At 41.1% G+C, this 12,009-nt stretch overlaps 1 protein-coding gene across 5 annotated transcripts in view; it reads right to left on the bottom strand.

Annotated features, from left to right (window-relative positions):
* LOC140719771 (adhesion G protein-coupled receptor B2-like) overlaps window positions 1-12,009 on the bottom strand; it is a 1,068,758-nt gene that overhangs the window by 501,867 nt on the left and 554,882 nt on the right. For all 5 annotated transcript variants that reach the window (XM_073034634.1, XM_073034637.1, XM_073034636.1 and 2 more), the window contains 2 exons: window positions 6,175-6,283; window positions 5,399-5,545 (listed from right to left, as the gene is read on the bottom strand). In XM_073034634.1, the coding sequence (XP_072890735.1) occupies window positions 5,399-5,545; window positions 6,175-6,283 (256 nt within the window). The remainder of the gene's footprint in view (window positions 1-5,398; window positions 5,546-6,174; window positions 6,284-12,009) is intronic.

The raw sequence follows: 12,009 nt of genomic DNA, 5'->3' as shown, positions 1-12,009 counted from the left end.
CTTTGTATTATGGAAAACAAAAGGTATAACATGTTTTCGTGATCTATTTTTAGATGATAGTTTTATGTCCTTTGAACAGCTATCTAATAAATATAATTTACCTAAAACTCATTTTTTTAGATATTTGCAAGTTAGAAATTTCTTGAATAATATGTTACAGTCTTTTCTGAAATTATGTCCAATGGACATTACGGATAAGTTGAATTTTTAAAAATTATTTTTCACTAGTTTGTCTCCCAGTTCACACTCATCTGTTTATTTTGGTGAAATTCTTTGTGGTTGCATCAATGTTATGATTCCAGACATTGTTCATTGTAGTTAATGCATACATTTTGATGTACAAATGATCATATTTAATTTTTGTTGCACAAAGAAATAAATCCTTATTAGGTGTAAAAAAAAATCTGGAGAACAGAATTTGGAGAAGGAAGTCTGAGAATTGGAGCAGGGAGTGTGGTGGGAGCCATTTTGATTTTTTTCTTCTTCTCATCGGAGTTAAGAGAGGCGGGACTGCATAGGCGTGTGACGTTGGGCAGTGAAGCGCTGAAGATTTAAAAGGAACACAGCTTTATATAGCAGGCGGCATCGTTTTGCGGGCAGCGGAGTGAGCTGGGAGCAGAGTGAAGGCTTAAGGGCTTTGGCTCAACAGACTTAGGTGGAAACAGGCGAGGCAAGGTAGGTTTAGTTTTCAATTTTTCCTGTTATTTGAGGAAAGGGGGAATTATGAGTGTGAGGGCAGCTTGTTGTTCTCTGTGTTGGATGTGGGAGGTCCTGGAGTATCCTAGCCTCCCGAACATCCATATCTGTGCCAGGTGCACCGAGCTGCAGCTCCTAAGGGACCGTGTCAGGGAACTGGAGCTGCAGCTCGATGACCTTCGTCTGGTCAGGGAAAGTTAGGAGTTGATAGAGAGGAGTTATGGGGAGGTGGTCACACCAGGTCGACGGGAGGCAGACAAGTGGGTCACGGTTAGAAGAGGGAAGGGGAAGAGTCAGGTACTAGAGAGTACCGCAGTGGCTGTAACCCTCAACAATAAGTACTCCTGTTTGAGTACTGTTGGGAGGGACAGACTTCCTGGGGGAAGCGGCAGTGGCCGTGCCTCTAGCACAGAGTTCAGTCCTGTAGCTCAGAAGGGTAGGGAAAGGAAGAGGAAGGCAGTAGTGATAGGGGACTTGATAGTTAGGGGGTCAGAGAGGCGATTCTGTGGACGCAGTCAGGAGACCTGGATGGTAGTTTGCCTCCCTGGTGCCAGGGTCCGGGATGTTTCTGATCACGTCCAAGATATTCTGAAGTGGGAGGGTGAGGAGCCAGAGGTCGTGGTACATATAGGTATCAACGACATAGGTAGGAAAAGGGAAGAGGTCCTGAAAGGAGAATATAGGGAGTTAAGAAGTGAGTTGAGAAGAAGGACCGCAAAGGTAGTAATGTCAGGATTAATGTTGGAAAGTATTCTTAGAGACGGTATATATAATTATCTGGATAGACAGGGACTGATTAGGTACAGTCAACATGGATTTGTGCGTGGAAGGTCATGTTTGACAAATCTTATTGAATATTTTGAAGAGGTTACGAGGAAAGTTGATGAGGGTAAAGCAGTGAATGTTGTCTATATGGACTTCAGTAAGGCCATTGACAAGTTTCCACATGGAAGGTTAGTTAGGAAGGTTCAATCGTTAGGTATTAATATTGAAGTAGTAAAATGGATTCAACAGTGGCTGGATGGGAGAGGCCAGAGAGCAGTGGTGGATAACTGTTTGTCAGTTTGGAAGCCGGTGACTAGTGGTGTACCTCAGGGATCTGCACTGGGTCCAATGTTGTTAGTTATATACAATATTGATCTGGATGATGGGGTGGTAAATGGATTAGTAAGTATGCGGATGATACTAAGATAGGTGGCGTTGTGGATAATGAAGTAGGTTTTCAAAGCTTGCAGAGAGATTTAGGCCAGTTATAGATGGCAGATGGAGTTTAATGCTGATAAGTATGAGATGCTACATTTTGGTAGGAATAATACAAATAGAACATACATGGTAAATGGTAGGGCATTGAAGAATGCAGTAGAACAGAGTGATCTAGGAATAATGGTGCATAGTTCCCTGAAGGTGGAATCTCATGTGGATAGGGTGGTGAAGAAAGCTTTTGGTATGCTGGCCTTTATAAATCAGAGCATTGAGTATAGGAGTTGGTATGTAATGTTAAAATTGTACAAGGCATTGGTGAGGCCAAATTTGGAGTATTGTGTACAGTTCTGGTCACCGAATTATAGGAAAGATGTCAACAAAATAGGGAGAGTACAGAGGAGATTTCAGCAAGGCCTTTGACAAAGTTCCACATGGAAGGTTAGTTAAGAAGGTTCAGTCGTTAGGTATTAATGCTGGAGTAATAAAATGGATTCAACAGTGGCTAGATGGGAGATGCCAGAGAGTAGTGGTGGATAATTGTTTATCGGGATGGAGGCCGGTGACTAGCGGGGTGCCTCAGGGATCTGTTTTGGGCCCAATGTTGTTTGTAATATACATAAATGATCTGGATGATGGGGTGGTAAATTGGATTAGTAAGTATGCTGATGATACTAAGGTAGGAGGTGTTGTGGATAATGAGGTGGGTTTTCAAAGCTTGCAGGGAGATTTATGCCGGTTAGAAGAATGGGCTGAACGTTGGCAGATGGAGTTTAATGCTGAGAAGTGTGAGGTTCTACATTTTGGCAGGAATAATCCAAATAGAACATACAGGGTAAATGGTAGGGCATTGAGGAATGCAGTGGAACAGAGAGATCTAGGAATAACAGTGCATAGTTCCCTGAAGGTGGAGTCTCATGTAGATAGGGTGGTGAAGAAGGCTTTTGGAACGCTGGCCTTTATAAATCAGAGCATTGAGTACAGAAGTTGGGATGTAATGTTAAAATTGTACAAGGCATTGGTAAGGCCAAATTTGGAATATTGTGTACAGTTCTGGTCACCGAATTATAGGAAAGATATCAATAAATTAGAGAGAGTGCAGAGACGATTTACTAGGATGTTACCTGGGTTTCAGCACTTAAGTTACAGAGAAAGGTTGAACAAGTTAGGTCTCTATTCATTGGAGCGTAGAAGGTTGAGGGGGGATTTGATCGAGGTATTTAAAATGTTGAGAGGGATAGATAGAGTTGACGTGAATAGGCTGTTTCCATTGAGAGTAGGGGAGATTCAAACGAGAGGACATGATTTGAGAGTTAGGGGGCAAAAGTTTAAGGGAAACACGAGGGGGTATTTCTTTACTCAGAGAGTGATAGCTGTGTGGAATGAGCTTCCTGTAGAAGTAGTAGAGGCCAGTTCAGTTGTGTCATTTAAGGTAAAATTGGATAGGTATATGGATAGGAAAGGAGTGGAGGGTTATGGACTGAGTGCGGGTAGGTGGGACTAGGTGAGATTAAGAGTTCGGCACGGACTAGGAGGGCCGGAATGGCCTGTTTCCGTGCTGTGATTGTTATATGGTTATATGGTTATAGAATGTTACCTGGGTTTCAGCACCTAAGTTACAGAGAAAGGTTGAACAAGTTAGGTCTTTATTCTTTGAAGCATAGAAGGTTGAGGGAGGGACTTGATAGAGGTATTTAAAATTATGAGGGGGATAGATAGAGTTGACTTGGATAGGCTTTTTCCATTGAGAGTAGGGAAGATTCAAACAAGAGGACATGAGTTGAGAGTTAAGGGGCAAAAGTTTAGGGGTAACATGAGGGAGAATTTCTTTACTCAGAGAGTGGTAGCTGTGTGGAACAAGCTTTCAGTAGAAGTGGTAGAGGCAGGTTTGGTATTGTCATTTAAAGTAAAATTGGATAGGTATATGGACAGGAAAGGAATGGAGGATTATGGACTGGGTGCAAGTAGGTGGGACTAGGTGAGAGTAAGCGTTCGGCATGGACTAGAAGAGCTGAGATGGCCTGTTTCCATGCTGTAATTGTTATATGGTTATAAGCAGGAGCAACATACAAACTGCTGGAGGAAGTCAGTGGGTTGAGCATTATTGATGGGATTAGTGTTTTCTTTCATTTTTCCCTCCCACAACTTCCAATGTGATTTTACAGCTTTCAGAATCAGGAGTTCTTTATGTCTCCATTCAAGCACCAGGGAATTGTTGCAGGCAATGACCTAGGCCAAACATCTTCACTGCTTCATTACAAATCTAACTTTCATCATAAGGTCAGAGATAAGATGTTTATAGATTCTGGCAAAATCTTCAATACGATTTGCAATCACCCTGCAAAAAATGTAGCCCAGACCTTAGACGTTACAGGCATGGGAATGATAAATGGCTTTCAACTTCTGCACTTCACAAACATAAGGCACAGGCCATCTTCAACAAGAGAGAGCTCGACACCCTTGCCACCTATTTCTCAAAAGTAATTAGGATAAGTACAGTCCTAAAGTACAGCTTGATAAAATGGATAAACATTCATGACTTGTGGGTGTCACAATCAATCAATTTTTTAATTGCAGTCAATAATATGTCATGAAAACTTGTTTCATCCACTGATCACTAATCTTCAGGAATCCACTGTAAACTCTTCCCCCCCAAATGATTTAGCCTCCCTGCTAGCTTACAATTTATTGAATTCAGGGTCAATATTGTCTTCCTCCAAATTACCATACGAGGAATATTCTTTCATCATGGGAATCATTCAAAAGCAAGGGAGAGGCAATTGCTGGGTCATCTGCAGGATAAGGTTCAGTTGAAATCTGAGCAGATATTGATGGGATAATAGCTTTTTTGAAGGGTTGGCGACCTTGCTATCATGGGTTCAATCTAAAGAAGAAATTTGTTCTGTAAGACCAAATTTACACAAGAATATCACAAAGTATTTCACTGCTAACAGCTTATGTCTGAAACACGGTTAAGTTTATTAAATCAGAAAGGATCGCAGAAATGTTTAGAAAACAAAATGCCACAAATACCATATGAATGAATTAATAATAAGGAATATAAAAAATTAAGGAATAATGGAAGTTCCTTGACTTAACATATTAACTCATTTTTCCTCCAGATACTGCCTGGCTTACTAATTTTAACATTTTATTCTGTTTCTATATCGGATTTGGAGCATCTGCAGCTCTTGGATTTTGAATGACTAATTAATCTATTTATTTATAGTTACCATGACATTGCCGTATCAAAAACCATATTGTTCCTTACATTCTAAGCACAACACAACTGTTAGATGCAGAAAGGGTGGGATGTCTTCAGCTGGTTTGAAGCAATACTTCTGCAACTAATATTTCTCCTCAGGTCAAGGTGGTAGAACCCTTATGAAAAAGAAAGGTTTCAACTCATTCAGACATCTAAGGAAGGATCTTACTGGAAGGAACAAGGTTCCTTCACCTATGTTGGCACAGTAACAACTATATTGGTTAACTATGCAAGTACCTGAAGAAGGAATTTTGAAAACTTCTTTTGGAATAAAGAGTTTGTCCTCTGAATTTCTGGCCCAATCTTTCATTCCTCTCCTTCCTTTCATCGGGAAACTGATATCACTTGATATAGCAGATACAGGTTCTCGCTGAATACTGGTCACTGAAATAAAAGATAAAACAAAATAATTGCAACAGTGAGGCTTGTTATTGTTAGCTTAACTTCAAAAACCAAATTTAACAACATTAAGTACAAATTTATGAATGGATGAACATCTTGGTAGCATCTAGTGATGGTCAAATAAGTAATCCCAATATAGAACAGGAAGGGCAGTTTATTGATCTCAGGAGGACAGTGGTTGTCACACTATTAGCCATCAAATCAGGACTTCAAAATGGTGATGTCTGCTGTCAAATAAAAATAGTATTGTAAGCAGATGTTTTATTCTCATGGTCAAATGGCCTACCACAGGACTCAAGTACCAGGAACTGAATTCCAGTTAACTCAGTATCTTCTGTGGGAAATGAGTATGTCAAACCTGGAAATGATTAGAAACATACCAGAATAGCATTTGATGGCACTTGTAGGAGAAATGGGGTATGTTGATTTCTACTGAAGTGAGCAAAAGTGGGAGATCTAATCAGTTTGGGAGAGTGATACAGCTAAAACATTGATAAGGAAAGCATCTATTTATTTTCCCCAAACCCTGAGTGATTGTAAGTTATGCCATACATCTAATTTAATTCTAATATCTTATGAATAAAGCAGTCCCATATTACCACAGTACTTACCAAGATTATCTGTCACTATGAGGGCACTCTGAAACACTTTCAGCCCATGACCCACAATATGGATGAAATCTTCAACAACTTGCATTAAGTGGATTGAGCCAGGTGCAACCTATGTGAATGAATCATTGTTACTGCATTATCAGCCTCTTACATTGTTCAAAGGATTCGTCTGACCACAAATACTGTTCAATATAACTTAATATCTATTGGAAATGAAACTTCATGGGAATGCAAAAACAAAACAACACAGGTTGGGGTAGGTCTTCTGGCCCCAAATGTCTACTCTTACCATCAATGAGATCCTGTGAGCCTTTACTTCAGAACCACTTTCATGTGCTAATCCCATTCTCAGAAAAGCAAACTCATCTATCTCAATTTTTATTCCACAACAATCCTGTGCCTATTCTCTCTCAAATATCCATGAACTCTTTTTAAAAATCCATTTATGTGCAATTAACCTTAGTTCCCTTAACATGCAAAAATACCTAATTCTATCCTGAGAACACTAAGCAACAGAGCCTGTGCATCTCTCCTGTGAGCAAGTTCCAAAGACTCATTCCCTTGTGAGAAAACAAGCTTTTAACAATTACAGCACAGAAACAGGCCATCACGGCCCTTCTAGTCTGTGCCGAATGATTACTCTCATCTAGTCCTACCTACCTGCACTCAGCCTATAACCCTCCATTCCTTTCCTGTCCATATACCTATCCAATTTTACTTTAAATGACAATACCGAACCTGCCTCTACCACTTCTACTGGAAGCTCGTTCCACACAGCTACCACTCTCTGAGTAAAGAAGTTCCCCCTTGTGTTAACCCTAAACTTTTGCCCCTTAACTCTCAACATGTCCGCTTGTTTGAATCTCCCCTGCTCTCAATGGAAAAAGCCTATCCACGTCAACTCTCTCTATTCCCCTCATAATTTTAAATACCCCTATCAAGTCCCCCCTCAACCTGCTACACTCCAAAGAATAAAGACCTAACTTGTTCGACCTTTCTCTGTAACTTAGGTGCTGAAACCCAGGTAACATTCTAGTTACCTCCAATTAGAATAGCTAACTTTTTTTATTTTGAAACTTCGTCTTTGGTTCCCGACAAGCAAACAAAAGTGCAAGTTTCTTGAAAGTAGCAACACAACTGAATGGAGTTGCATCTCTAGATCCCCTCTATCTACTCTATATGTCCAATCAGAATTTGACTTCCCTAAAGGCACTTTCTCACATATCCAGATTAAATTCCATCTGCCTTTACTTTGTTCTATTGTGCACTAATCTATGCTCTGTTAGATAGCAATGAAAATCATAGTGTCACCATTTAAAAACGAGATTGGATTTTTTCTTTTTCTACCAACATGAATGACCTCACAATATTCTACATGATATTCCATCAACCAAGTCCTTGCCGCATTCTTTAATTTACCTACATATACCAGGGGCCTTTCAAAAACATCCCCACCACTTAGCTTTAAGTGAAAACATCACCAATAGCCTGTCCTGGTCCAGCCTCATTAATGTAAAATAGTATGCATGACAAGATTTTCACTCTATCTTGGTGCATGTGACAATACCAATACCTACACAGATATGTTAGCTTTGAATTCCTCATCTATATAGACAAGTGGGACTCCAGTACATATCACAAAATCAGTCTACGACAGAATAATGCCTCCAGTGCTGTTTAATAATCGATTCCTTGGTATTTTACTGAAGGCCATCCAGAAGTCCAAACATGCTGGCTGGAAATTCAAAATTTTGATTTGTTGAACACAAACTCAAACAATTCTGCATATGTCAGAAATCCAGAGTAAGTAACAAACACAAAATGCTGGAGGAACTCAGCAGGTCAGGCAGCATCTATGGGAATGAATAAACAGTCGACTTTTTGCACCCAGACCCTTCTTCAAGACTCGTAGAACATAGTACAGCACATTACAGGCCCTTCAGCCCACAATGTTGTGCCGACCCTCAAACTCTGCCTCCCATATAACCCCCCACCTTAAATTCCTCCATATACCTGTCTAGTAGTCTCTTAAATTTCACTAGTGTATCTACCTGCACTACTGACTCAGGCAGTGCATTCCACGCACCAACCACTCTCCGAATTAAAATACTTTCCTCTAATATCCTCCTTGAACTTCCCTCCCCTTACCTTAAAGCCATGTCCTCTTGTACTGAGCAGTGGTACCCTGGGGAAGAGGCGCTGGCTATCCACTCTGTCTATTCCTCTTAATAACTTGTATACCTCTATCATGTCTCCTCTCATCCTCCTTCTCTCCAAAGTGTAAAGCCCTAGCTCCCTTAATCTCTGATCATAATCCATACTCTCTAAACCAGGCAGCATTCTGGTAAATTTCCTCTGTACCCTTTCCAATGCTTTCACATCCTTCCTATAGTGAGGCAACCAGAACTGGACACAGTACTCCAAGTATGGCCTAACCAGAGTTTTATAGAGCTACATCATTACATCGTGACTCTTAAACTCTATCCCTCAACTTATGAAAGCTAACACCTTATAAGCTTTCTTAACTACCCTAACCTACCTGTGAGGCAACTTTCAGGGATCTGTGGACATACACCCCCAGATCCCTCTGTTCCTCCACACTACCAAGTACCCTGCCATTTACTTTGTACTCTGCCTTGGAGTTTGTCCTTCCAAAGCCTACCACCTCACGCTTCTCCGGGTTGAACTCCATCTGCCACTTCTCAGCCCACTTCTGCATCCTATCAATGTCTCTCTGCAATCTTCGACAATCCTCTACACTGTCTACAACACCACCAACCTTTGTGTCGTCTGCAAACTTGCCAACCCACCCTTCTACCCTCACATTCAGGTCGTTAATAAAAATCACTAAAAGTACAGGTCCCAGAACAGATCCTTGTGGGACACCACGAGTCACAACCCTCCAATCTAAATATACTCCCTTCACCATGACCTTCTGCCTTCTGCAGGCAAGCCAATTCTGAATCCACCTGGCCAAACCTCCCTGGATCCCATGCCTACTGACTTTCTGTATAAGCCTACTGTGTGGAACCTTGTCAAATACCTTAACTAAGATCCATGTAGATCACATCCACTGCACTACCCTCATCTATATGGCTGGTCACCTTCTCAAAGAACTCTATCAGGCTTGTTAGACATGATTTGCCCTTCACAAAGCCATGCTAACTGACCCTGATCAGACCATGATTCTCTAAATGCCCATAGATCCTACCTCTAAGAATCTTTTCCAACAACTTTCCCATCACAGACGTATGGCTCACTGGTCTATAATTACCTGGACTATCGCTACTACCTTTTTTGAACAAGGGGACAACATTTGCCTCCCTCCAATGTTCCAGTACCATTCCCGTGGATAACAAGGACATAAAGATCCTAGCCAGAGGCTCAGCAATCTCTTCCCTCACCTCGTGGAGCAGCCTGGGGAATATTTCATCAGGCCCCGGGGACTTATCCATCTTAATATATTTTAACAGCTCCAAAACCTCCTCTCCCTTAATATCAACATGCTCCAGAACATCAACCTCATGATTTTCTTTTTTACTTTGATTATGTCTTGCAAGGTACTGCTGTTGCAAATTTTCACCACATATCGTCGGTTCATTCTGCGCCCTGTCATATGAGGTAAGCAATCATGGTCTTTTCATGACCGTGACTGTTCTTGGCAAATTTTCATAGCAGTGGTATGCCACTGCCTTCTTCAGTACAGTGTCTTTACAAGATGAGTGACCCCAGCTATTATCAATACTCTGCCTGGTGTCAGTGGTCGCATAACCAGGACTTGAGATATTCACCACATGCTCCCATGGCTTCACGTGACCCTGATCGTGGGGTGGACAGGATGATTGCTAAGTAGATGCTACATCTTGCCCATGGGTCACCTGCATGCTAGCAGAGGGAAGAAGCACATTACACCTCCTTTGGTAGAGACATATCTCCAGTCTACCACCCCTCACCACATATGTCAATGCTTATACATCTGATTAAGATATAGAGTTAAGCAATTAATTAAAGATTAACAAAAGTTACAAAAATAACTAAAAATTTTAAATGACAAATAACACGATTGTGGTCATGAAAAATCTGATGACAGGTGAGAGGAAGTTGTTCTTAAAACACCGAGTCTAGGTCTTCAGGCTCTTGGGGTGATGTGAAGAGAGAATGTTCTGGATGCTGAGCATTTTTATTGATGGCTACCACCTTCTTGAAGCACTGACTCTTGAAGATGTTCTCAAAGGCAGGAAGGATTGTGCCCATGATGTCTGCAACCCTCTTCAACCTCGCAGTCCTATGCATTGGAGGCTCCATACCAATCAGTTAGAATGCTCTCCACTGTATCTCTGTAGAAGTTTGCAGAAATCATTGGAGACATAACAAATCTCCTCAAACCCCTAATGGAGGAGCCACTGGCAGACCATCTTTGTGATGGTAACCAAGTGTTGATTCCAGGATAGATTATGTAAAACCATAAGATCACAAAACATAGGAGCAGAATTAGGCTATTTGGCCCATTCAGACTGCTCTGCCATTCCATCATTATGTTTATTATCTCTCACAACCTCATTTTTATGCCTCCTCCCCATACCTTTGCTGATCAAGAATCTACCAACCTCCACTTTCAATATACCCAATGATGGCTTCCACAGTCATTGATTGCAATGAGTTTCACAGATTTGCTAAAGAAATTCCTCATCTCCATTCTAAAGGGATATCTCCTTATTCACTGGTTGTGTCCTCTGGTCTTACACTCGCCCACTAGAAAAAAATCCTCTCCACGTCCACTCTTATCTAAGCCTTTCAATATTCAATAGGTTGCAATAAGATCCCTGCTTATTCTTCTAAATTCCAGTAAGTACAGGCCCAGAGCCATCAAACATTCCTCACAAAGTAAGCTTTTCATTCCCGGGATCATTCTTGTGAATCTCCTCTGCACCCTCTCCAATGCCAACACATTGTTTCTTAGATAAGGGTCCCAAAACTACAAGTTCAGTCTGACCAATGACTTATAAAGCATCAGCAATACATCTTTGCTTTTACATTCCAGTCCTCTCAAAATGAATGCCAACATTGTATCTGTCTTCCTTACCACAGACTCAACCTGCAAGTTAAATTTTAGACAATCCTGCATGAGGACTCTCAAGAACCTTTGGACTTTCCACTACGTTTTACTATATTTGACTTCCCTTGTCAGCCACGGTTAACTCATTCTGCTTTTAGAATACTTCATCATTGATATGTATCTAACCTGCATCTTCCAAACTGCCCTCAGAAACTCCAGCTATTGCTGTTCTGTCACTATCCCTGCTGGCATCCTCTTCGAATCAACCTTAGCCAGCTCCTCTCTCATGCCTCAGTATTTCCCTTTACTCTACAAGATACATCTGAATTTGTCTTCCCTTAAGCTCCCTAATCAAATCTGGTTCCTTACCAACACTCAGAATTGACTTTTCCCTAGTCTTTGAGATGTTGATGGCCAGGCACTTGAAATTGCTCACAGCCATTCCACTGCTGACCCCTCAATGAAGATGTGTTTGTATTCTATGAACTTCCCCTTCCTGAAGTGCACAATCAATTCCTTGGTCTTGCTTGATGGCCATTGAGACACAACTGAACTAGCGAACGTATCTCTCTATACGTCTCCTTGTCTCCACCAATAATCTGCCAACAACAATTTACGGATGGAACTTGAGCTGTGTCTTTCCACACAGTCGTAAATGTAGAGTGAGGAGAGGAGTGCTCTAAGCATTCATCCTTGAAATGTGTGTAACCCAGGTTAATTAAACCCAAAATTATAATATAGATAGATAGATAGATAGATACTTTATTCATCCCCATGGG

Source organism: Hemitrygon akajei, chromosome 32, assembly GCF_048418815.1.
Source record: "Hemitrygon akajei chromosome 32, sHemAka1.3, whole genome shotgun sequence".
NCBI lineage: Eukaryota > Metazoa > Chordata > Chondrichthyes > Myliobatiformes > Dasyatidae > Hemitrygon > Hemitrygon akajei.
This window is presented reverse-complemented; position numbering and strand designations above follow the sequence as displayed.